The 27,819-nt window shown below is 40.3% G+C and overlaps 1 protein-coding gene across 1 annotated transcript in view; it reads right to left on the minus strand.

The window, feature by feature from the left end:
• The window catches only part of HDAC9 (histone deacetylase 9), a 703,417-nt gene that overhangs the window by 64,470 nt on the left and 611,128 nt on the right, over positions 1-27,819 (minus strand). Inside the window, exon 24 of the mRNA XM_084619569.1 lies at positions 4,560-4,678. Within this exon, the coding sequence (XP_084475695.1) occupies positions 4,560-4,678 (119 nt within the window). The remainder of the gene's footprint in view (positions 1-4,559; positions 4,679-27,819) is intronic.

Below are 27,819 nucleotides of genomic sequence, written 5' to 3' on the forward strand. Positions count from 1 at the left end.
GAGTGGAAACATGGACCAATTGCTAAGGAAGAATGCAAAAGAATAGCACAACTATGCTGGTACAAATCAGAAAGGCTAAGGCACAAAATGAGTTAAACCTAGCAAGGGACATAAAAGCCAATAAGAAGAGATTCTTTAAATATATTTGGAGCAAGAGAAAGATGTAGGAAAGTGTGGGTCCTCTACTTAGCAGGAAAGGAGAGTTAATAACTGACAACATCAAGAAGGCTGAGGTGTTTAATGCTTATTTTGCTTCAGTCTTCAATAAAAAGGTGACCAGATAATCCACACCAATTAATATCGACAAGAAGGAGGAACGAATGCAAGACAAAATAGGAAAAGCAGAGGTTAAAATCTTTTTAGATAAGTTAGATGTAGTCAAATCAGCAGGGCCTAATGAAATCCATCCTAGTATACTTAAGGAACTAGCTGAAACACTCTTGGAACCATTAGCAATTATCTTTCTGAACTCATGGAAGACAGGTGAGGTCCCAGGGGGCTGGAGAAAGACACAAAGAAGATCCAGGGAATTACTGACCAGTAAGCCTAACTTCAATACCTGGAAAGACACTGGAACAAATAATGAAATAATCAACTTGTAAGCACATAAAGAATAATAGGGTGAGAAGGAATAGCCAGCATGGGTTTGTCATGAACAAATCATGCCAAACCAACCCAATTTCCTTCAGTGACAAAGTTACTAACCTAGTGGATGGGGGAAAGCTATAGATGTGATATATCTAGATTTTAGTAAAGCTTTTGACACAGTCTCACTTGACAGTCTCATAAGCAAACTAAGGAAATATGGTCTAGATCAGGGGTTCCCAAACTTGGTTTGCAGCTTGTTCAGGGTAAGCCCTTGAGGGAGACGATTTGCTTACCTGAGCATCCCAGTGGACGCGGTTCGCCATTCCCGGACAATGGGAGCTGTGGGAAGCGGTGGCTCAGCCACCTTGTCTAGATGAACCCCTGGCCTAGAAGAAATTACTATAAGGTGGGTGCGCAGTTGGTTGAAAGACCGTACTCAGAGTAAGATATCAATTGTTTGCTGTCAAACTGGGAGGGCATATCTACTGGGGTCTTGCAGAGGTTAGTCCTAGGTATAGTACAACTCAATATTTTCATTAATGACTGGAATGATGGAGTGGAGAGTAGGCTTATGAAATTTGAAGATGACACCAAGCTGGGAGGGGGTGCAAGCACTTTGTAGGACAGGATAAGAATTCAAAATTACCTTGACAAATTGAAGAACTGGTCTGAAATCAACAAGATGACATTCAATAAAGACAAAGGTAAAGTACTTCACTGAGGAAGCAAAAATCACATGCACAACTACAAAATAGGGAATAATTGGCTAGGCAGTAGTACTGCATAAAAGGTTCTGGGTATTATAGTGGATCACAAATTGAATATGAGCCAACAATTTGATGCAGTTGCAAAAAAAGCTAATATCATTCTAGCATTTGTTAACAGGAGTGTTGCACGTAAGACAATTGTTCTGCTCTGTTCAGCACTGGTGAGGACTCAGCTAGAATACGGTGTCTGGGTGCCACACTTTAGGAAAGATGTAGATAAATTGGAAAGCATCCAGAGGAAAGCAATAAAAATGATAAAAGGTTAGGGTTAGGATAAAAGGTTTAGAAAACCTGACCTATAAGGAAAGGTTAAAAAACTGGGCATATTTAGTCTTGAGAAAAGAAGATTGAGGGGAGACCCGATAAAACTCTTCAAATATATTAAGGGATCTTATAAAGAGGATGGTGATCAATTGTTCTTCATGTCTACTGAAGATAGGACAAGAAGCAATGGGCTTAATCTGCAGCAAGAGAGATTTAGATTAGATATTAGGAAAAACTTTCTGCACTATAAGGGTAGTTAAATTCAGGAATAGGCTTCCAAGGGAGGTTGGGGAAAACCCATCATTGGAGGTTTTTAAGACAAACACTGGTCACGGATGGTCTAGGTTTACATGGTTCTGCCTCAGCACAGGGGGCTGAACCTGATGACCTCTTAAGGTCCGTTGCAGCACTATATTTATATGATTCCATGAGTACAGTCGAGTTACACCAGGGATGTATTTGGCCCAGTGATTTTCTCATTTGGATCATCTATCTTCATCCTTTTTCTCCCAGCTCTTCAGAGCCATGACTTGCTGTTCTGTTAACGCTTTACAGCTATTCCTGTGTGACTGTGCTCTGACTGAAGGCCATAAAATGCTCTCCATCAATGGTGCAGCATCTCTGTATTGCTTCTTTACCAAGCGGGGAAAATAGTCAAAGAATCAGTTTTCCTTTTTTGATGTAAATGTCTTAATTCTCAAGTGCAAAGATTGTATTGGGTCATTGGAAATCAGGGAGACCAATGTATTAAATGGGTTCAAAACACTAAAAATATATAAATGAAATGACAATAATCATTTGGCTACAAGCTACAGTTTGGCCTGCAAAAACATGTTAGAATTTCTCTGTGCACTTGCTTGTATTGTACGTTTTACAAGTCTGAGAAGTAACCAATGATATTACTGTTTCTTCATGGATCCACATTTAGATTATCTTTGTACTTCTTTAATATGGAATTTGTCTCTCAAATGTTAGGTGATTTTTTTTTAATAGGCAGTATGCACTTTTCTCTATACCATATGCAGGATATATGCTCTAAAAACGTATGGTGAAATGTTGAGAATTTTGGTTGAGGGAAATAATAAAATCCTTTGGCTCTGTACAAAGGACTTTATTCGTCCTTTAGATACGTGATTATTATCTGGGCCTATATTTGCTTTTCCTTTAATTTAAACAAGAGCCACTTACTGTAAATCAACTTTTTGTTTACATTTATACTGGTGTGTATGTGTGGCCTCTTGTACTAAAATTTTAAGACAATTTCAGGTTCTGTATGTGCTACGCAAAGAGGGTAGGGTGGATTCAGAACACAGAGCGGATGAAGAAAAATTTTCTTCACTGTCAGGGTGAAATTCACTCCATTCTCCTTCTCAGTGTTGCGGGGGGGGTGGGGGGGGGAATAAGATACATCCTCCAATATACTGGTAGGTTGTGGAATTGCTGCACAGCCCATCCTGCCTGGAACAGCAAGTGGTACCTCTCAAGCCCACTGAGCAAGGGTTCCTAGCTGTGACATCCAGGTAAGTAAGGATCCCTCTGAACCAACAATTTTAGAGTCATTGTGAAGCCCTCTTGCCCTGCACACTGGGAGTGTTGAGCTCATGCAATCACAGCTCTACCCATTCCCCTTATTTGTAAAGGATAATAATAAGGACTGTGCAGCGTGGAGGGACTTGCATGAGCCCTCCGCCAAGGGGGGATTTCACCCCCAGTGCATATCTTTGCAGAAGAAATTTAGAGATATAATAAATTAAAGGTCATTTTTTATTTGCACTCTGCGTGCATGTCACAATGCAGATAACATCCCAACCTTGAAGGAGATGGCAGTTAAGCTTCTGTGGCTGGTCAGCTCCTCACCATGGCCATGTTCTTGTTTCCTCTCCATTCCCACTGCAGATTAATACATCCCACTGGCATGCAAGGACTCATTGAGCTAAACCTTTACACAGTGCTCCCTCCTTTGCACACCAACACACAACTCCCACTGACTCCTATGGAGTGATTTTAAATTACACTAAATAAGGATCTGGATTAGAAAACAGTCTATTTTGTATTCCAGCATAGAATGTCAACAGTGTCTTATATATTGCAATGCTACACTGCGCATTGCTCTACATATTGTTATTGGGCCAGATTTTTAAAGGTATTTAGGTGCCTAACGATGCAGCTACCTACTGTAATTTTCAAAATGACCGTGTCACCTACTTCTTACTGATTTAATCAGCACATCCCTCGGGCCGCGCCACTTCCCGCAGCCCACATTGGCCTGGAGCAGCGAACCGCGGCCAGTGGGAGCCACGATCGGCCGAACCTGTGGACACGGCAGGTAAACAAACCGGTCCGGCGTGCCAGGGGCTTTCCCTGAACAAGCGGTGGACCGGCTTTGAGAATCACTGCGTTAGGTGCTTAAACTGGGCATCCAGAAACTGAGGCACTGCACATCACTAATTTCTTTTAAAAAACTTGACTTTCATGAACAGTGGTGTAAATCAGGAGTAACTCATTTAGTGGGTTACAGTAATATAAAAACAATGTGAGATCAGAATTAAGCCTCCAAATTTATCATGTTCGACACAGTTTAAAAATGACTAATTTATTACTTCATTTGGAAGTGGGGCCTGTTGAAAAAAAGCATGAAATCTCTGAAAGGTTATTTGAATGCCAGCAAAATAAAGCTTTCAAACCTATACAGAAATATGCCAAGAGGCTCTGCAACAAGGAGTGAGCTAGAATAGCTAAGATATAATTTTATTTGTATCACATTCAACTGGTTCCTGCGAGTTCTATGGCTACTCACGGATATTAACTAAAGGACAAATTCTTCTGTCAGTTACACCAGGGCAATTTTATATGTGTATAAATGAGGACAAAGTTTGGTTCTAAAATGAAGACCTGTCCCAGAAGGACAGAAAAAAATAACCACTTTATGACTATACATACATTTAGCTGTGACTTTGTACCCGCCTAATGGAGCATCGTGGCCTTCCACAGCATCAAATCCCGCTGATACTAGGATAATGTCCGGATCAAACTCTTTGGCAATAGGCATAATCACAGTCCTGCAGAATAAAAAGGCAGCCAGTTACAAACTACAGCTCACACCTTCATTAAGCATACTGCTTGGCATGATCCCCAAAATCCTCTATACAAAAACAAAAGTCTGGGCATCAAAAACATTAATATCTTCCTTTAACTAAATTCATCATCATTATATTTAGTCAAAAAAATCCAACTTTTCCCATCTCTGCTTTCATTCTTTTTCTTTTCCAATTTTCTGGGTTTTTTTTAAAGTACAGGTACATGTGAAAACCTCTAATATTACACACACATCTGTGCCTGTTTTATCCCGCTGCCTATAAAAAGCTGTCTCTTCCAGGGGAGTGACTAATGGTTTACAGAGAATATTCAAAGCCTCAGTGGAAACCTGGACGGCTCCAGTGAGTGCGAACTTGGTGTAAATTTGAACTATAAATTTCTTTTGGGAAAATGTTTGCTTTCCAAACATATTTTTTCTTAACATTTTAAAATGTTTGTCGAGGTGGGGGGTGACTCTAGCAAAGGAAAAACATGAAATTCCCTTAATCAAATCCAGGCTACATTGTCAAGCCTTTCCAAGGTCAAGCATAGCAGGAATGTGACAACCACAAAATAGTGACAGCAACCCCTGCTGGTTTCAGTCAGATAATTCAATGCTTCACATTCCCAAATGTTCTCGTTTTTTTAACCCTTTCCTTCACGTAGGTTTTATCCTGGGTTAGGATTTTTATTGTTTAGCTTAGCTTTTATCAGCATTTAAAGATTTCTTTAAAGCAAATTTATTAAAGAGAAGGTAAAGCTCAAACTGGATTCACAAATATTTTCTTTGACTTGACTTTTCAGGATTCCTGCTCATACGTTGGCTTAAAAATTACAGGTTCAAACGCTGATACTTTATTATTGTTGACTGAGTTTAATTCTGAAGGTCTTCAATTATATTAAAAGTCAATTAAGATGCTAATCTAAATTCACTAACTCCAGACTTCAGACTGAAATTCTTCTTAAAATGGATATCTTTATATATTAACTATGATAGCACCTGCCTTATTTCAAAGCATATGTCCATTTCCTTACTGATACTGCACATAGGAGAAAGAAGAGCATGTTAAGGATCTAGGTTTCATGTTAAATAAGTTAGACTGTTAACAGTTCTTGTCCATTCTGTGTGATTTTTGTTTCTGCATTTTAATTTCCTTTGTTTTGTTCCAAATTCCTCAACAGTACTTTTAACACTAGTGACCATATCCTGCACTCTTTACTCCCCCAAAACTCCACTTGAGTTGCAGTCAGTTGGAGTTTTATCTAAATAATGAGGGTAGGATCAGGACACTGGAGAATCAAATGGCTGTCAAGTTAGCTCAGAAAAGAGGAGAGTTCAGCTTTACTGCAGGTCTGTTACGCTTATTCCATTGAGATTGCACTGAAGCACTACAATGCAAGTATGCAGACAATTCCATAAAGACAGAACAATTATTATGTAATTACCTTTAAAGAAAGCTATGTTGAAAGAACGTTAAGTTTGTAAAGCAAGTAGTCAAAAGTTAGGAAATGCCTGAGCAGCCTTAATCCAGCCCCCCCCCCCGTGCATATTTATTATGAGACAGTATCTAAGTCCATGATCACTGCCTCATTCACTACACACCTTCCAGCTTCTGCAACAAACAAGGCAGGGGCCCTACAGACATCAGCCTTCTTCATTGCACAGCCCCAAATTCTCTCTGAGAGCATTGTGCATCCTGTGCACTGAATGAGGTGGGGATGATGTGAAGTCCCAGCCCAGTTAATGCTTCTAACTCCCTTCTCCCTCATACTCCCAGCTCCTGCTCCTGAACCTACAGCACTGCATCTCTCCTGCCATCCTACCACCACCCTGGTTCCTCACCCCTCTGCATTCCAGACAGGCTGCATATTCCTTATCCAAGCTGACAGCATGCCAGCAGGGGCAGCATTGAGAGCACAACAAAGAACAATTGCAGGGGAAGTCCTGCTCAGGCCCCTAGTCTCTGTGGGGAAGGTGCATGAGTAAAGCCCCATGTTTGTCGCAAATGCAAAATAACACAAAATGAAAAAGAACATAAAAAATGGCATAAAACAAAAATGCACCCTGCAGTGGCAGCTCCTGCAGCTCTTGTCCTTCAGGGCTGGATCCAGATCCCTGCTCTGGGTGTTGCAACCTGGCACATGGGATCACAGTGCTGCACAGGTTTGCCCGGGCCCCACTGATGAAGGGGCAGCTGGGTCAAACCTGAGCAATGCTGCGAACCCATGTCCAAGTAACAATGCCTGGCATGGGGAACTGGGCCTAGACCTGCAGGACAGGAGCCACTCTTGCAGAATGAGTGCGGGTGGGCTTTATCTGCAACCCCTTGGGGCCTCCCAACCCCGAGGTGCAAGACCTGATCTCTTCCCCCAGAGTTTTCCACCTCCTGCGGGCAGGACCCAACCCCTCACTAGGTTCCCCCTCACCCAGAGAACAGGGAAAATATATAAGGAGGAATAAGTGAGGGGTCCTCAGGACTAATGGGGGACCTGGGGGGCTGGGACTCAGCAGGGGAGGTGGAATATTTAAGGGGGCTAGGGAAGGGGTTTCTGGGCCTAATGGGATTGGGGGGCTGAAGGTCAATAGGAGAGGGGTTTGACAGGTGTCAGCAGTAGTATTCTGATCACTGACATTGCTGTAGCTTGGAGAAGGCTGCAGGCCCAGCTGAGGGCAATTACGCATTTTCTGATGGGGGATTGTGAGCCCCTGGGTGACAATCACTAGGTTAACAAGGTAATTGGGGAGAATATAAGGAGAGGAAACAGAAAGCCAGGGGAGCTCAAGAGGTGCCCAGAAGGAAGCTCCAGAGAGTCAGCCTGAGCTGGGCAGTGAGGGCTGCAGGGGAACCTACCATGCTGTAAGCCTGTATTGCACAAGTACTGTTCTGTAAGAGGGACATAAATGCACACCTTGGTGAAAGATAAACAACCCAGTGTGTATGTTTGTGATGGTGAAACCATCTGAACTGGCCAGGCTGCGAGATTCACCAGGTACTGACGGAGGTGCCCTGTTACAAGGGGGGATATATAAGAGGGCATGAGGGTGCCTGGATTAATGGGTAAAATAAAAGAACAAGAAATTCCTAAAACAAAACAATTATAAAAAATAAAAAGAAGATCATGGGTTCTACAGTTGAGCAGCCTGGTCATCAAATAGTATCTGTGAATGGATGGAGAATGCTCGCTACAGATTGAATCTTTGGAAAGTGTAGCTCCCATATTCTAACAGGTTTCTAGTGAGCATATGCAAACTGAGGCTATTATTATAACTTGACCACATTTGGTCACAGTTCCCCTGGGCAGCCAATAGGCTTATCCCTGATATCAGGGCATCCCACCCCATCTGCTGACCGCTGTTCCCTCTAAGCTGTGCGCATGTGGGCGCGCACACAGATCCTAAACCCCGTGCACACAAATATTTGCACAGAAGAAATTTTTTGCGCACACAGCCTGTCAAAAATTAGAGGGAACACTGCCGCGGACCAAATTTCAAGTCCCTGCTCCAAAGCCTGGAGACACTAAAGTGTCTCAGTGAAATGGCTGTAAGAATTTTTTAGCTCAGGCAAAACGTGTTTTCCTCTAATCTTGTTCACAGAAACAGCTCAAGCATTTTAGCTGAAACGTCCCAGAAAAATTCAGACTGAAGCAAAAACGCAGCATGGGAAATTTCAGCTGAAATGGTTAAATTATGGGAAAGTTATAAGTAATGAAAACAGCATCTTACAATTGGACATGTCAGGCAACCATACTTAACAGGCGTCACTATTTAGCGCCACCTATAATGGTAGTAAAAAGTCTGTCCAGAGAGGATACATGGAAACCTCCAGACAAAAGAAAGAGATGACTTTTACAATGATAGTAACTGGAAAGGTGGGGGTGACATTTAGTACGGTTCTGTCAGTGATAGCTGAGACTATAAGGTTGAGTAAATGCCTTAAAACACTTTTCTGAAAATTAGCAAAAAGAATGAGAAATTCTGCTTTTGAGAATGCAGATGTAAAGCATCAACTTGGATGAATGTATTTCACACCAGAGCAGTACCGCCACTCCCTCCACAAAACAATGAAGTTACTTTACAAACTGGCAGACTTTTGCTAGTACGATTCAGCATATTGCACACAGAGTTGGCCTATGAAGACCAGAAAACCTGTGTCATTGCTTCCCCTCCCTTTCATCCCTCCAAATCTGGAGGTAACTGGAATATCAGGCTTAATCTAATTCATCTTTCATGTTTTAATAATAAAAATACATGTATAGTTCTTTTCTTTTCAAAATACTAAGGAAAGTATAATTTGATTGCTAGGATAGAAAGTTAGTCCCTATTTTCTTCTAAAAATCATTAGTTGTTTATGGTTCTCACTACAGCAGCCCAAGGCTGGTCTTTGGCCTCCAAGAAAACCATGGCTGCAGGTTCACTGATTTTGGGGAGGACTCACATGGTAATGGATTCCAGTGCTCCATAAATTGCTACTGATAGCACTAATGTCGCTCTCTCCCTCAAACCTAGCAACATGAATCTAAGCTGGTTTCTCTGTTGAACAACCAATATGTCTGTAAACATGACGGGGCAGTTCATCATGAAGGTCTATGGTAAAGTAAAGTAAAGTATGGTAAAGGCCTCGTCTAATGGACTACATGTAGAATTGAAAGCCAGGGATGACTCCTCTCTATGTCCAGCTCTGACAATGACTCCTTCTATGGCCTAGGCAAGTGATGGAACATCTCTGCTTACATTCCTCCATCTATAAAGCCAAGACAGTGATAATTTCATACCCCATGGGGTTGCTGTCATGAATAATTTGTTTGACTCAAATATATAGATAATGCATTTCACCAGAATGCGCACCGAACCCTGTGGTCACAGTGGCTCTCACAGACCCCCAACTTCCTTGACTTGTCTGGACAACTGTCCTTTGCAAAAGCTTTTAGAAGTTGACCACCATGCAGAGCCCTGTTCAAGCTGCACTTCATCAGGGCTGCACTTCATCAGGAGGCTGGGGACCCCTTGAAGATCCATCCCTTTCCCCCGCCCATACTTGAGGCTCTGTTCTTCCCTGAACCCAAGTTTTGTTTAGCTCCGGGCAGAAGGAACAGTCAGAGAGCAGGTTACAGCTCCCTGATCCTGTGCTGGCCTGGCCAAGCATCAGAGAGAGCAGCCCTGGGACCCTGCGTTAGTGAAGGATCTGCATCACACAGAGAGCTCCATCATGATCTACCCTCCCTCAGGCACACCCATGACACCAGTGTGGGGTGGGGTAGTTGGCCCATAAGCCGCTTCACTGAGTTTGCACCAGAGTGAGTTCACCCACGCCATGGCAATTCTCCTCTGGCCTGCTTCAGCCAAAATAAGTCTGGATCTGATAATAACAGAGGGAAAAAAACAATAAAATTACATTTGGGTGTATTCTAAAGAATCATTTTGTTAGCCATCCCTAATTCCTCAGGACATACCTATGCTCAATAGCATATCACATCTGACGGGTTCTGGTTATGATGAATGTCAAAACACTTCTTACAATCCCAACAAAAATACTCTAAAAGTCTCTGTAGATAGAGGCTGTATCCAAGATTAAGACTCAGGATAGTTATTATTTTATCTGGAGGGGAATTAAGAATTAGATCCAGGCAATAGTGCACTAGGGGCCAAATTCTTCTATCAGATGCAGTAGTGCAACCCTATGGAAGCCAGCTGGGCTGCATGAGTATAACAGAAAACAAAATCTATTACTAAGATATTTCTGAGACTTTAGATGGAAATACTATTGTCTGACTAGATCTGAGTTTTATATTTTAACTATTAGTCATACCCTCCTTCCCTCGCTAAAGAAAAAAATCCAAAAGAGAGACTGATTTTCTGTTATCCTGTGTCATACAGAGCCATAATTATTGGATATAAAGTATTCAGATGAAAAGGATTTTAGGGACTTCCCTGCTCTTTTCTTCCTTTTGCTGTGCCACTAATTGCATGTCACATTTTAAAATCATGAGCAGTCGGGTCATGGTTTATCTCACACCAGAGTTTACTTCACTCCATTAAGCCTTACAGCTATAGTGGATGGTTTCAGAGTAACAGCCGTGTTAGTCTGTATTCACAAAAAGAAAAGGAGGACTTGTGGCACCTTAGAGACTAACCAATTTATTTGAGCGTAAGCTTTCGTGAGCTACAGCTCACTTCATCGGATGTAACTATAGTGGAGTGACTCAAGACAATGCAGCCCCTCCTTTAGTTTGATGGCACTGGCAGTAGAGCATGTGCCTGGGAATTTGAAGAGATTAATTTTAGTTCCACAAAAGAGATTTCCCCATAGAATTAATGCATTCAATTTGGGTATGCTGCTGTCTGCAAAGAAGCCATGGGATGGCTTCCAGTTGGGTGTAGTCCTAGAGAAAACATCAAGCATGTGTTCTTTCCCCTCCCCAACAGTATGAACATCAGATGCAAGACATTATAGAGACTTTACCATTTACTTGATCTCATTCCTTTTATTCTTCTATTCTATTTTTGTGGTTTTACTGCACATGGGAAGCATGCTCCCAAACATTTGTTCTCCCAGAAGACATGCAGAGAAGTACCCAAGCCAGAAATTCATCGGGATGTGCCACCAAATAAAGCCAAATATATCCAGAGAAAGGGCTAAGTTGACATAAATGACCACTCTACTTTGATAGAGTTTATAATTTTAGAGGAAGCACAGACAACCTACACAGAACATTGAGGGTGGTAATTAGTATAACTGAAGGGCAAATCCACATTTTTCTGAACCTACAGGGCATAGTGGTTTAGTAACATCAATTATTCACACTGACTACAAAAAAGTAGCACTTTCCACCCACAGTTCTCAAAGCACTTTATAAATGTTAACTAAGAAACACAATGATCCACATCCTCAGCTGGTGGAAATCAGCATAGCTATGATCTGGCCCAACATCCCTTTAAAGTAGGCATTATTATACCCATTTCACAAATGAATAAACTGAGGCAGAGGACAGGTAACTAACTTGCTTAAAGTAACACAGTGATCATTAGGAAAAACCTGGACAGACAACAGAAATAAAGAATGCATGTCCACTGTTTTAGTTACTAGACAACACTAAGTATTATTTCAGAGTAGCAGCTGTGTTAGTCTGTATTCGCAAAAAGAAAAGGAGGACTTGTGGCACCTTAGAGACAAACAAATTTATTTGATCATAAGCTTTCGTGAGCTACAGCTCACTTCATCGGATGCATTCAGTGGAAAATACAGTGGGGAGATTTATAAACACAGAGAACATGAAACAATGGGTGTTACCATACACACTGTAATGAGAGTGATCAGGTAAGGTGAGCTTTTTCCAGCAGGAGAGCGGGGGGAAAAAACCTTTTGCAGTGATAATCAAGGTGGGCCATTTCCAGCAGTTGACAAGAATGTTTGAGGAACAGTGGGGGGAGGAATAAACATGGGGAAATAGTTTTACTTTGTGTAATGACACATCCACTTCCAGTCTTTATTCAAGCCTAAGTTAATTGTATTCAGTTTGCAAATTAATTCCAATTCAGCAGTCTCTCATTGGAGTCTGTTTTTGAAATTTTTTTGTTGAAGAATTGCCACTTTTAGGTCTGTAATCGATTGACCAAAGAGGTTGAAGTGTACTCTGACTGGTTTTTGAACGTTATAATTCTTGATGTCTGATTTGTGTCCATTTATTCTTTTACATAGAGACTGTCCAGTTTGGCCAATGTACATGGCAGAGGGGCGCATGATGGCATATATGACATTGGTAGATGTGCAGGTGAACGAGCCTCTGATAGTGTGGCTGATGTGATTAGGCCCTATGATGGTTTCCCCTGGATAGATATGTGGACACAGTTGGCAACGGGCTTTGTTGCAAGGATCGGTTCCTGGGTTAGTGGTTCTGTTGTGTGGTGTTTGGTTGCCGGTGAGTATTTGCTTCAGGTTGGGGAGCTGTCTGTAAGCAAGGACTGGCCTGTCTCCCAAGATCTATGAGAGTGATGGGTCATCCTTCAGGATAGGTTGTAGATCCTGGATGATGCGTTAGAGAGGTTTTAGTTGGGGGCTGAAGGTGATGGCTAGTGGCGTTCTGTTATTTTCTTTGTTGGGCCTGTCCTGTAGTAGGTAACTTCTGGCCTAATCACATCAGCCACACAGTCAGAAGCTCGTTCACCTGCACATCTACCAATATGATATATGCCATCATGTGCCAGCAATGCCCCTCTGCCATGTACATTGGCCAAACTGGACAGTCTCTACGTAAAAGAATAAATGGACACAAATCAGACGTCAAGAATTATTACATTCAAAAACCAGTTGGAGAACACTTCAACCTCTTTGGTCACTCGATTACAGACCTAAAAGTGGCAATTCTTCAACATCTATCTATTACTTTTACGCATTGTTTTTATGTATGTTTTAATATAATATCATGTAAGTTACCTACTTACATAAAAGAAAACTATGTTGCATTCCCTCCCCCCACCTCCCAGAACTTCAGGTTAATTTTTTCTGTATTATGTAGTACAGTTATCTCTTCTAATCAATCTAGCTAACCTTGGATATGGCACTAAATCAGAATAAATGGGGTTTTAAAACAGGAATGAATCTCTAGCATACTTAAGGGACCTTCCCTTCTTAGACCCCAATCCTACCGACAATTAACCAAGTGCTTAACTTTATTACTGTGAGTAGCCCCACCAATTTCCATTGAATCAAAAGGTTTAAAGGCACCCTCAGCTTTGCATCTTTTATTTTTCTTTTTATTTATTTATTTATTTTTGGCTTTTGCCACTTACATTTTTGAGCCTGAGATTATTATTCATGGGTTTCTTTTTAAATGAATAATGATTTAGGCATCCTGCCTGAAATTTTCCTAAGTTCTGTTACAACTGGAATTGCAACATCAACACCAACCAAAAAACATAAGAAATATTTACTACAATGTGTGCTGATCCTTCCATTTTTAAAATTATTCTTTACAAAGGTGGTTTTCATGTAATTACAAGGGCCCTTCTACATTTGATCTATGGCATGCCTAAATCTGATCCACTGAATTAGTTCAAAAATAACCAAAGATGGGGAAAATAAATTAGCAAACAGGAGGAAGTTTAGAAAAATATTACTTTGAAATTTTCAGAAACTACAAAGAAGGAGCTTATGGTATTGTCACATGAAAATATCCAACTTCTAGAAGCTATGACATACAGACATCCACAATGAGAATAAATATCTATATTCAGATTTCAGTTTATTCACAGCTTAGCAGTGTTTAGATATAGGGTTTTAAGTTTGGCCCAATATGGAGACAAATTTCAGAGAAGTTTAGATCCATAACCATGGCCAGGCTCCAGTGTTCAAATATGTGGCTTTAGTCCAAACCCATCCAGAATTTGCTGCTGAACTTAGATGCCCATCTGCGTGCAGATACAAAGTGATATGTGGATGATATTTGAAAAGAGGCCAAGAGAACACATACAATAGTATGCCCCCTTAAAGAGCAGTTTTATTCTGAAAGGTCAGTATGTAAAATAGCACCTGCTTACTCAACAAACCTGCTCCTACATGTATTCATAGTCATATGTGTTTACGTATTTTAGTGATAGAAATAAGTGTTTTTGGCCTTCTCCTCTGCAGAACCAACACAGCTAAAAACTGATCAAGTTGGATATCATTCCATCTTATAGATCATAAACAAAAGTATTTAAGTTTCTTTCAGCTGTGGACCATGGTACTGACAAGTGTGACTGCAGGATTAATTTGACCTTGAAGATCTTTATTATTGGTGAAGATGCACAAGAAGCAAGAAATCCAGCTTAACTTCTAGATTCTGCAAGGCTGGGGGTTAAAAAAACAACAACATCGTGTTACCTGTAAACTGAACACAATGACTAAGGAGAAGCAGAAAGATGATAAACATGAAACCTTATAACCACACTAACATACATTATGCACACACACAAATACCCCACAAAATTTTGCTCTCAGGAATACCTTAGCCCAGAATTTAGCACATGTAGTGTAACATGTGCCTATTGGAAACTCGTTTACTGCCCATCTGTTATTACTTTATTTTATATATATATAGACACACACACACACACACACACACATATATATATATAATCCCCAGAAGTTTTTCTGACATAAAATATAAAAGTAATAATAGGGATTAAAAAAGAGTTTTCTATTTTAAAATTTGGATGGCATGCAATGTGGAGCTTAACACTCATATTTCACTTCTATAAAATCTGGGTACCGTACAGCATATCCTTTTTGTTAGGCTTAAATAGCTATCAGTTTTGTCTTTCCGCTAAATCATTTCTTTCAACAGAATTTTATCACACAAATCAATGGACTTGGCCTAAATCTTTGCCACAATAAGCCAACAATACTACTAAAATCCCCACAGTAAACCTAAATATTACATACTAAATGTGGTTGTTCCTGACAAGTAAAAAAAATCAAAATTTATAATAATAGAAATAAGTAAATGGAGAGGTCAGACTTTATGGTAAGTAAATGTAGTGTGGTTTATGGAATGCACAAAACAAATGATAGCTTGTCTATGGAATTGTTTGTTTCTATGGAAAAATTTGTATTTTCAATAAAGACTACCTTTTAATGTGGTCTTTCCAAAGCATTTGACATCAAGAATTCCCTAACTACATAATAATCTGAGAATGGTAAAACAGAAAGGATAATTTAGTAGCTAACTTACATGCCAGAAGAATATTGAACAGGTGGGTAGGGAGAAGAAGGCCAAGGGTACTGCTTGGAATAAACTAAAAAACATTCTGCCTTCATGACCCAATGGACCCTTTATTTGTTTCAGAGACCATACAAAGCAACAGGCCAAGCCACAATTTAGAGCCTAAAATTCCCCAAAGTTCAAAAGGTATTAGGGTATGTCTACACTGCAATCATGGGTGGTAACTGCAGCTCATGTATACATATCTGAGTTAGCTTTAATCTAGCTAGCTTGAGTAGCGGTAGTAATGAAGCGATGGCAGCACGGGCTAGTTGCCCTAGTAATTACCATGGATTCTCAGCAGGCTTAATCCCAGATCAAGTTTATGAATATTTGTGAAAATATCACTTTTCACATCCACTAGTCAGGAACAGTGTTATGCATGGAACTTAGTTATCTTTTTACATTTTTTCCCCATATTTCACATATTCATTTTCCTAGATGTAATGAAAGCTGTGTGAAGTGAAGTTGGAAGTGTCCTCAGAGTTTATCTAGTCTGGCTCCTAGTATACTTAGCATAGCTTCTAAAATGTAGTTCCTCTGCTTTTTTCTTTCTTGCCTTTAAAAGCTCTTGTGGTAATGATTTCACAACTTTTCTGGGCAGCCTTATTCCATTGCTCACTTTTCCCTTGAACTGAAGGAATTCAGAAGTTGCTTTTATGTGCTTAAGCTGATTTTGTCAACTCTTAAGAGTTATTACCTCAAAGGGAAGAGGTATGTATATGTTATTTCCTCCTACTTTGTCCTAATGTATAAAATGAAGCAATTGAGAAGAGTGACATGGAGATTTCCTTACACCCAGGCCAAATTCACTATGAGGGAGTCTCTCTGAGATGCTGTTGTCCGGCTATACCAAAAGAAGGACAGGAGACACTTGATATGAATTTAACCAGGCTGCAACTTTATTATTAGATGTCTGGGACTACCCGGTGGATAAAAGTGTACAGTGCAGGCAACTCCATGTTCATGTTCATTCAAATAACTACCCAGGACTTCCATCAGCCCTCCTTCATTCTCCATCCAGGTCCCCCAGCCAACCCATAGCTTGGACCTTACCATCCCCCCTGGTAGGAGGGTTAAGGTGGGCTATAAGAAAGTGGGGTTGACTCCTTGCCATACCAATCATAGGAGCCCTGAACACCACCCTCTATTCTGTTCCTTTAACCAGCACCTATTTTTTTATTCCTTTACCAGGCCATTTATCTGGTCACTGGATGCCTTCCCAGTGGAGTACTTGCACTGGACACCGGCCACAAGGAGGTGCCAGCAATTAACTTGGCTGCTCCCCTCCACCCCAAACCCAGTTGGGTTCCCAGACATCTCCCAATGGCCTCTTTTATAGCATCTAAACATGCCAGCCCTCAAGTCTGAGAGGTGAACAGCCATCCTCACAGAATAACTCAGTTGCCCCTTGCATGATGTCAGGATTGTCAAGGACACCAGCAGCTGGATTGCCAACGGCCATGTACTGCAACACCTGCCCCGCTCTGATGGGCCATATCGGTGACTAGCATTCCAGATCCTGAAATTGGAAGAATTCATTAAAATTTCCTTCATAACTCAGCCATGTGCCCGGAGCCAAGGATCTCCATAGCACTGGCAACATCGTACGCTGAGGCTCCGTAGTGCCAGCGGCATCTGCTCGGGTTCGTTGCTAGCTCCTGGTGCAAGCTCCTGATATCTGTGGAAGTGAAAATGAGACAAGGCATCTGCTATGCCATTATCCACCCCAGGAATGTGCTTGGAAGACAAACAGATGTTGAGGCTTAAACATTGTAGCACAAATGCCCTCACTAACATCATAACTCTGTGTGACCGGGACGTTTGGTGACTGATAACATGTAGTACCACGGCCATGTTGTCACACCAGAAGCACAACCTTTTATTCGCTAACTCTGGTCCCCAGATAACCACTGCAACTAAAATGGAGTCAAATTTCAGGAAAGTCATGTCATGCACTACCCCGTTTTGCATCCAGATGGCTGGCCATTTCTGGGAACACAACCTGCTTTGGTAAAACACCCCAAAACCCATATCCCTGAAGCATCTGAATGGATTTTCAAACCCGCCTCTAATAACCATTCCTCCCTCCATAATGACACCCCATTAAATTGACTCAGAAACTGTTCCCACACCTTCAAGTCTTCCTACATCTCTCTAATAACTCATATATAATGATGTGGCCTGGCTATTTTCACTGTTGACACTGCAAGCCTGGCCACAGAATGCCCCACAAATATGCCCCATCTGCTTTATTAGGGTAATCCCATAGGAGAACCATTAAAACCTCTGGCCTATCTGGCATTGGTGCCCATGTCCATTGCACCACCCGCAGCTTGGCCCCCCTTCCCCTGCTTGTGTTCTGTGCGCCATAACCTGCTCCAACCAAGCCAAACCTGAGGTTGCCACTTGACACACCCCCCCCCACCATCCTGTTTCCCCCTTGCAACCGTCCCCTACCCCTCTGGCAAGAACGGGCTGAAAGAGTTGAGAAAAGTGACATGGAGATTTCCTTACACTTAGGCTATGTGGGAGTCTCTCTGATCTACAGCAAGATGATGTTGATGCTACAGACAGTGTCAGTGTCTAACATGTCCCTTTTAGGAGACGCAGGATGGTTGGCACTTCTCTATCTCAGCAGGGCTATGAACCTTTCACTGAAACCATGACACAATATTGCCAAAGAAAAAACCATTACATCACTATATTCTTTTCCAAACATGCATTTAAAAAGAAGCAGGATTTCACACCCACAGTGCTACAGCTAGAAGTGAGCTGTAGCTCACGAAAGCTCATGCTCAAATAAATTGGTTAATCTCTAAGGTGCCACAAGTCCTCCTTTTCTTCTTACAGCTAGAACAGACATTAATGAAGTACACAAACCAAACACCAATTCTGCTAATATGGGCTGTGCAGAATTCTGCATAATTAGACATTTAGTAGAGTCCCAAGTCAGGTCCTTACAGTGATGTGCTGTAATCAGTACAACTTTTTGGCCTCTTGTTTGTTACACTACATAAACCCCCTTTCCCTTGTTCATGGGACAAGGCAGAATGCTCATAGTAATGCTACAACCTCTAGATACTACACAGTGTTAGAAACTACTACTGATTCTGTAAAAGTTCCAGATACTGTTCAGCTAGAAATCTGACCTGTTTTGGCTCTGGATAACACTGTTGTCCTGCTTTTCTCATTTTCTCTTTTTCCCTCTCTCTTTTTGCTCAGCACAATAAAAGAAATTATAACAGATCCCAAAGTAGTGGGGAAATTCAGTGCCAGTGATCACAAACCAACTGAAGCAGGTATATTAAGAAGGGGTGGTATCACAGACAGCCAAAGGAAAGCACTACACTTCAAAAAGGAGGAGACTGCGAACCACAATGAGCAATATCAGATTGCTGGCATATTAAAACATAAGTACACCATCCTGCAAGGTGTTCATGGTCCTTGTATATCACACAATGTGCTCACCATCTAAAAGGATGGGGTCAAAAAAGGTAATTGGAGGGATGGGAGACATTGGCAGATTTGCGGCCTGTTTTCGTATAGTTGAAATGAATAGGAATTTTGCCATTGATTTCAATGAAACCAAAAAATCAATCTTTATCACTGAAATATAAAAGAAAGAGATCTCATAAAGAAGGAAATCCAGAATAGAAAAGAAACACTGTCACCAAAATGAAGTTTCATAAAAGCCCAATGTCACTGAAATGATTTGCTTAAAATTGTTATCTAAAGCAGAAAACAAGATAGAGGTCAAGAGATAAACTGGGAGATTATGAGACACTGAAAGAAAATCAATGAAAACCTGTTGACTAAACCAATGAATGGAAACTAAATGTTTTTCTCAAAGGTATCAAGCAGAGAAGAAAGATTGAAGACAAAGTAGGACCTCTGAAGAATGAGGATGGAGAGCAATAACAGAGGAATCAGGAATGGCAGAACGCCTAAATAAATATTCCCCAGTTTTTAACAGGAAGGAATGGGGAATAGACATATACACTGGGGAGGTCAATACAAGAAACAAAAAGGGAAAATACAGAGCTAAGTGGCAATAAAATGATGTTAAATAAGTATTTAATTAAACTGCTGTTGACTTCAATGAGATCAGTATTTCACCAAATGGGTTTTATTAAGGCTCTGCCAAAAAGGGGTAAGAGATGCATTGTTAATGCATGCGGCCCTGTGGCATTACACCTGTGAAAGCTAGAGCAGACATAATTCTTCCAGAAGTACTGTGAGATGGAAGCTTTGAGCAGCACCACCAGCAGATTCTGGACAGAAAGCCAGGACATCTGGCACTGGGAGGTTTACAATAGTGCAATGGGGTGGCATTTGTTCTCCTATACAGAGTAGGGGGCAAGTTCAGAGGAAAGGGGCATGGCAGGATTTGCACTAGCATCCAACGTCACTTTAAAAATGATGTTGCTGAATTTGCCTTTTATTCATTCACTCACTTACAAGATACTGCATTCTTCCTGTGAAGCGAAACTGCTCACACCTCTTTCAATCATTTTTTCATTCCCATTTGAAGTGATATATTGGGTAGCCCCTTTCATGAGCATTTTTTAAGTCGCATGAAATAAGAAATACTTTTTCTACCATATGTTATAGTTAAAATACTTAAAGCTGTTTCCCATTATTGGCTGGTCCATCTTTGTGTCGTCAGTTGCCTTGGGAACTGAGATTGATCATAATTTCAACATTTAAGAATGAACTGAATAACATATTTCCGTATGCAATGTGCAGCTACATTTATATTATATGTTGGAACTGTTGGCAGTGCATGCAAATAAGCATGATTTCCACTTTTACCTATGTTTTTCACTCACTTGTCTCCCACAGTTACAGACAAAATAACATATTGACATAAATTAAATACATGAGTAAATGACTATAAACTTCCAATAATCTATTGGGAAAACACTGTAAGGAGGATGTATAATTCTAATTACACAAGACTTGTTGTATACCTGTTAAATCCTCATTTTCCAGTTTGAATCTCTGAAGCCCTTGTTATCCAAAATCTTTATCTGGTCTTATGTCTGAAATTTTCATCGAAATCAAATTTGGTTTTATTTGGTTTATTTTATTTTGATTTTCCAAATATTCCGGAGGTCCTCCAAGACTTTCACAAAATTGGGGAGTTACGTGTACACACACTCTTCAGTTACATAAGCTCCTTCATAAACATTTATTAATCCTGAACGAGGAGTTGTATTTATAGGCTTCAATGTGCTTAAAGCAAACAGGAGAAAAGCAAGCATTTGCTTTGTGACACAGTTTTGCCATTTTAAATCCTTTGCCATGGAATAGCCAGTAAAGCTTGTAAACTGTGCTCAAGAGCAGTAGTTTTCAAACTGTCGTTCATGAACTACCAGCAGTCCCCAAAGTATTTGCTGCTGCTCTGAAAAATCTGGCTGCTGAAAGAGAGAGCTCTTCATTTCCCACCTGCCACAACGCATTTAAATATAGGCAAAAATTCAATTCCTGTATTGTACCAGTTCCTCAGCTGAAGTGAAGCATTGCCAATTTGCACCACCTGAGAATCTAACCCATATATATTTCAATAAAATGATTTTTTCAATGAAAAGTTACCATAGTTGCCACAGGGAAGTTAAGCAATTACAGTGAGTGGGAAGGTGTTCTATGTGATCACAAATGGATGGGGAGACAGTCCTCGAGATAATCTAGGTTATGGCCCACACAGTGGAAAGGACTGAGGACTTCTGCCTCCAGAACTAAGAATTTGTCAGCTGTTCAAGATGAATAGCTATGGATTTAGTTCTGTTTTACACTTTTTATTCTTTGTTTCATTTTTCTTTAAGAACAGCCCAGGAAATTATATTTTAAAAAACCAAATGACCCTGCATATTAGTACAAAAACTTAGGTGATTAAAGGTTACAAACAGGATACACAACATGGCCAAGTTAAGGTTGCTTTTGGAGGGGTCACGTTAGCATATTCTGACTTTTGTGATTTAAATTTGAGCTGATCAGATAATATCCAGAGTTGATTTGGTCCACTTTTCCTCTTAAATTATTGACAAATAAGTTTTCACATTATTCAACCTGCTGCATAAGCAGGTCAAATATTATTCATCAAGTGATTTATATGATGAATTTGTTCCTACCATTAGTTAAATTATTTTGAATAGTTTGGATGTTTATTGGCCAGTTTTAACTTCTCAATGTGTCTTTCACATCTCAGCAACCTGCTTTTTGCATTTGATGTACGTCCTCATTAAGTAATTAACAATCCCTTTACATTATTGTACACCTTGAGTTCAAATTAAAAAATGGTGCTGTTAAACTGTAAAGCTTAAACTTTAAGGTCACATTCCAAAGACAATTAGTTCCAAGACATTTGCAAAACCCTGGCAACTTAGCAAACCAACTGGAGACCCACAGTCAGGGAGGAAATGGCTATCTTTGAGGAGACTTGCTTGGAAAACCTGAAACTGGAAGAGGCTTGCTTGTTACAAGACAGAAAAAATCAGCATAATTGTCCCATCCACTCGCCGGTCTGTTTTGTTAGCTGTCAGAAATATACAGGGAAGGGTAAACACCTTTAAATCCCTCCTGGCCAGAGGAAAAACCCTTTCACCATGTCAAGGTTCCTTCCCCACTCTGAACTCTAGGGTACAGATGTGGGGACCTGCATGAAAACCCACCTAAGCTTATTTTTACTAGCTTAGGTTAAAACTTCCCCAAGGTACAAACTATTTTACCTTTTGTCCCTGGATTTTATTGCTGCCACCACCAAGCGTCTAACAAATTTATAATAGGGAAAGAGCCCGCTTGGAAACGCCTCCTCCCCCCAAATCCTCCCAAACCCTACACCCCCTTTCCTGGGGAAGGCTTGATAAAAATCCTCACCAATTTGCATAGGTGAACACAGACCCAAACCCTTGGATCTTAAGAACAATGAAAAAGCAATCAGGTTCTTAAAAGAAGAATTTTAATTAAAGAAAAAGTAAAAGAAAAACCTCTGTAAAATCAGGATGGTAAATACCTTACAGGGTAATCGGATTCAAAACATAGAAAATCCCTCCAGGCTAAACCTTAAGTTACAAAAAGACAAAAACAGGAATATCCATCCCATTCAGAACAACTTATTTTATCAGCCATTTAAACAAAACTGAATCAAACACATATCGAACTAGGTTGCTTACTGACTCTTTACAGGAGTTCTGACCTGCATTCCTGCTCTGGTCCCGGCAAAAACATCACACAGACAGAGAGAACCCTTTGTCGTCCCTCCCCTCCCCCGCCTCCAGCTTTGAAAGTATCTTGTCTCCTCATTGGTCATTTTGGTCAGGTGCCAGTGAGGTTGTCTTAGCTTCTTAACCCTTTACAGGTGAAAGGGTTTTTCCCCTGGCCAGGAGGGATTTAAAGGTGGTTAGCCTTCCCTTTATATTTATGACATTAGCTAACAAGGCAAAAATGGTGATGAGGAGTACCAAGAAGCAAACAATACTTTAAAAGAAGCCTGTCCTGCAAAGACTGGTCTTATCCTCCCCCTGACTCTTCTCCGTTCTCTTAAAATGTCCTTGAACCTCTAAAGGTGTGCTCTGCCCTGACTGTGGAGAAAAAAAATCTGGTAACTAGACCAACTATTTCCCCAGAATCAAAAGTACTCTGCCACCTGTGATCTGAGCAGCATAATTTTTAGCTGTATTGTTGAGTACTGGTGAAAATTTATCAAGAATGGCTTAGAAGGAATTAGGAGACCGTGCTATAGTTTTAAAAAGTGAAATACCACTAAAAAGTAAAAAGACATACAGTACAAATGAAAATTTAGAAAATGGAATGTGACATGATGTTGTTACATCAACCATAAGGTTTAAAAGAATCTTCTATTTGTCCCCCTCTTTAGGTGCAACTGGGTTAAACTCCTGACCTACATTTCCTGTAGTATTGTTGTGTGCTCTTTACCAGTTGCTGCACTGTACTCCAGAGGTGGCTGCATTTTAATGAAGAAGTAATTGTAAAGATAGATTACAAAAGTCCTTGGGATTCTTTGGGCTAAAAGTCACCAGGCAAATATAAATTATGGTATATTTTTAGGAGACAGGAAATTATTCTCAAAATACATAATTATGAGACTGGACTGTTGAGAGATAAAATAGATATTTGGTGTTGTGGATCAACTGCTTGAAAATAGGTTGTGTTTATGTATTTTATACATATGTTCAATTTTAGGTTCAGCTTAACTTCAAGAGGAAGTGTACATTAGCAAAGGACAGATCTCAAGAGGTTTGGCTTGAATAAACATGTAAATGTTTTGATGTTTATCTGAAGCTCATCTATGAGGGGTCACCAATATCATCAGAATATCCCTCTCACAGTATCTCTTTTTCCGGTCCCAGGATGAAGAGGTTCACAATAGTTTTGTTTTAAGTTTCCCAAACTTTTTCAAATCTTGTCAAAGATTTGGTTCATTTTGAAGTCTGACTGAAGGTATGCTTTGGTTTTTATTTTATCCAGACTAGTTCTTCCATCCCTTGTGTAAATCAATGTGTTCTTGTCTCTCTCACTTCATTGGCTTTTTTTGCCTCCATCTGTTTTCTCTCATCTTTTCCTCTCCTTTCCTCTGCCTCATCTATGTTCTCCCTCTGTTTTCTCTCATCTCTTTGCTCATTACTGTTTCCCCACTCCTTGCTCTTCTTGTTTCCCTTTTTTCTTTTCAAGTCTCCTGGAGCAGATGAAGACGAAGGACTCAATCCTGTAAGGTGCTAAGTTCTTTCAACACCAATTGACTTCTTTTAATGACAGTCAGTCAATGACTGTCTTTTAATGACTGTTGCTTCAATATAAATGAAGCATTTGAAGTCACTCATACTATGTAAAATTAAGCATGTGCATAAATCTCTTCTGGATCAGGGCCTAAATATCTATATTAAATTATTGGTGGTGACCTGACACTGTAGGCCAAATTCTGCTTAATATGTCACCGATGCAGCACCATGTATGTTGTGATTTGGATGGCAGAATCTGTCCCACCATAAATGTGCTAGAAATAATCCTTAATCTGAATTCAATCTAAAACCCAAATTAGAAGTCACTATAATTTTTTCACTTTCTTTCTAAAGAATAACTATTAACTAACACTACAAAATCCTGCAGCTGTCAGTGGTAGGAATAGGATATTGAACTTTAAGAAGCACAGATGTGATCACCATCCACTTGGAGGGATTCACAACATTTGCTATTTGTGCACAACACCTGGCCTTCACTAATGATACTCTGAAGATATTGTCTGAGCACCTACAACTTGCTAGCGTCCACTGAAGTGGATGGGATGCATCTCAGGATTTGGCCCATCATTTCCACTTGGAGCAAAGATTTCCCAGAGCATTACCTATGTGTTTATATATCTCACTCATTATCACTCTAGTCGAGCACCTAACAAAGTTATTACCAACACAGTAAGATTCAGACATTATTATTATTAAAAATTAGTTGTATTACCATAGTGCCTAGGAGTCCTTGTTATGGATCAGGACCCCATTGTCCTAGGTGCTATACAAACACAGAACAAAAAGACAGTCCCTTCCCCAAGAGTCAAACATGGTCTACTTTCCTCTCTCCTTCCCCTGCGACAGCTGGTGAAGCTTCTAACTGCCATATCCAACAGCTAAAAATACTTCATATAAGGAGCCAGTTTTTGTTTTGTGGGACCCACAAGCTCTGCTCTGGTGCCAGTAGTCTGTATGATTCTGGAACCTTGGCTCACTCGCATATGGAATTTACAAGCTCTGCAGATCCAAAGAGCACAGTCTGCAGACACTCCTGAGCCAAAAGGGGCAGCTCAGAAAGCATGACCACTGCTCTGCTCTGGATGTTCTATCAGGCATTGGGTAATTCCAAAATGTTCAGGAGGTTCCAAATAGGTTTTAGAAAGGAAACTGTTTATCTTGAACCTGGAGTTGCTATGACAGTTCCATAATTATGAAAACTTTCAAAGATTTACCCCAGGGACACAATGGGCCAAGTTCTCCCATGTACAACAACTCCCACTGAATTTCCAAGAGCTACACTGGTATCAGTGGAAAGAGAGTTTGACCATACTAAATTCTACACAACAAAGATAGCTTGTTTCATTCTATCTTCCATGACATATCATATTATAGTGAACACTAGAATTTAGTAGAAACTAGGGCTACTACTAATTGTCAGTGTAAGCATAGCTATGTGCAATGGAAGCAGTAACAAGCATTTTACATTTTCAACGAGGCACAATCTGAAAGTGCCTCTTGCAATAAAATGTTGGACTCATGAAACTGAGTAATTTGGCAAAACCCTATTTATAAACAGTTATTCAGGACAGCATTTTTGGAAGGCAGCCACCAGAGTGTACTGTATTACAGAATAAATCACACTAAAAAGACAAAAAGAAAAGGAGGACTTGTGGCACCTTAGAGACTAACCAATTTATTAGAGCATAAGCTTTCGTGAGCTACAGCTCACTTCCTCAGAGCTGTAGCTCACGAAAGCTTATGCTCTAATAAATTGGTTAGTCTCTAAGGTGCCACAAGTCCTCCTTTTCTTTTTGCGAATACAGACTAACACGGCTGCTACTCTGAAACTAAAAAGACACACTCTGTCAAGCTGCAGATGATCTCAGAAAATGTCAATTACAGAACCTATCACATGTATGTGACTGTTTCTCTCTTTGCTCATGACACAAGCTTATTTCATACATATCATAAGATCCCACATGATTTCTCATAAGATTTCACACTGATCGCTGATTTTAGTTCTGTTGGAAAGGACTTGTTCATTCAGTAACATGAAGTATAACTAAGGCAAGATCTTCATTTGACAGATCCCATCTATCTCCCTGAGGAATGTGCTGCTGTTTAACTATGTTAAAAGACCTTTCTCCACTATTTCAGCCTCTCTGAAACTCATATAAATATTATCAGCTGTGTGTACAGTCCCTTTGTGAAGGTACTGCTCAGGACGGGCTATAATGCAATCTCACCCCAAAGTTTTATTTTGTTTATCAGTTGTTTTCAGGTAGTGCCTAGTGATCCCAGTCATGGATCAGGGCCCCATTCTGCTAGGTGCCATAGAAATACCTAACAAAAAGACATTCCCTGCCCCCAAAGAATTTACTAAGTACCTGACCCGCCAGTTACTTACTTCATCAACGACCTGAAGTGGTTATCCTGTCTAGGTAAGGGAGATGGCTCTGTCCTCATCCCTACCTTCACACTAGCTTACTCTTGAGCCTCTCCTGTTGGACCCCGTGTATAATGGCAGCATAACTGCACTCCTTTTCAAAAATCATCCCATAATTGTGCTCTAGAATCCTGCCATTCTGGCTGTGAAGTTAACTTTTAGCATGTGGAGCAAATATAAACTGGATGCAGTGAGGTCCGCTCAAGTCTCCTGATGGACAGCCTAAAATATTAGCTCTGAGAGAAGTGTAAAGTACTCCCATTATCTTAGACCTCAATTCAGGAGTAACCCTGTTCAGGACAGCAAGTTTGACTTAAGTACAAGCTTAAAGTTAAGTATATGCATAAGTATTGTCCTGAACAGAGATGGACTACAGCAAGTGTTGAAATGTTTTCCTCTATCAGGACCTAAATACAGTGTTAAATCTGAAGCCTAATGATCTCATATTAACTGTCACCAATGTTAACTATTTCAAACTGAACAGTTTAGCAGAAACATCAAGCTAATATGCTTACGGTTATTCATAGAGTCCAAGATCAAAAGGGACCATTGTGATCATCTATTCTAATCTCCTGAATAGCAAGCAGTAGAACTTCCCCAAAATAATTTCTTTTGAACTAGTGCATCTTTTGGAAAAAACATCCAATCTTGATTTAAAAATTGGCAGTAATAGAGCATCTGCTACGATCCCTGGTAAATTGTTCCAATGGTTAATTACTCTCACTGTTGAAAATTTACACCTTATTTCCAGTCTGAATTTGTCTAGTTTTAACTTCCAGACTTTGATTAGTGTTATGCTTTTCTCTGTAGATTCAAGAGCCCATTATCAAATATTTGTTCTCAATCTAGGTACTTATAGACTATGATCAAATCACCCCTTAAACTTCTCTTTGTTAAAGTAAATAGATTTAGCCCCTTGATATAAGGAGTGTTTTCAAATTCTTTAATTATTCTCATGGCTATTCTCTTCAATTTATCTACATCCTTCTTGAATTGTGGACACCAGAACTGTGCACAGTATCCCAGCAGCAGTCACACCAGTGCCAAATATAGAAGTAAAATAACCTCTCTACTTTTACTTGAGATTCCCCTCTTTATGCATCCCAGGATCGCATTAGCCTTTTTGGCCCAAACGTAGCCCCAGGGGCTCATGTTCAGTTGATTATCCACCAACCCCAACCCCGCCTCCCCATCT

Source organism: Lepidochelys olivacea (genome assembly GCF_965140295.1).
Source record: "Lepidochelys olivacea isolate rLepOli2 genome assembly, chromosome: 2".
Classification (NCBI taxonomy): Eukaryota; Metazoa; Chordata; order Testudines; family Cheloniidae; genus Lepidochelys; species Lepidochelys olivacea.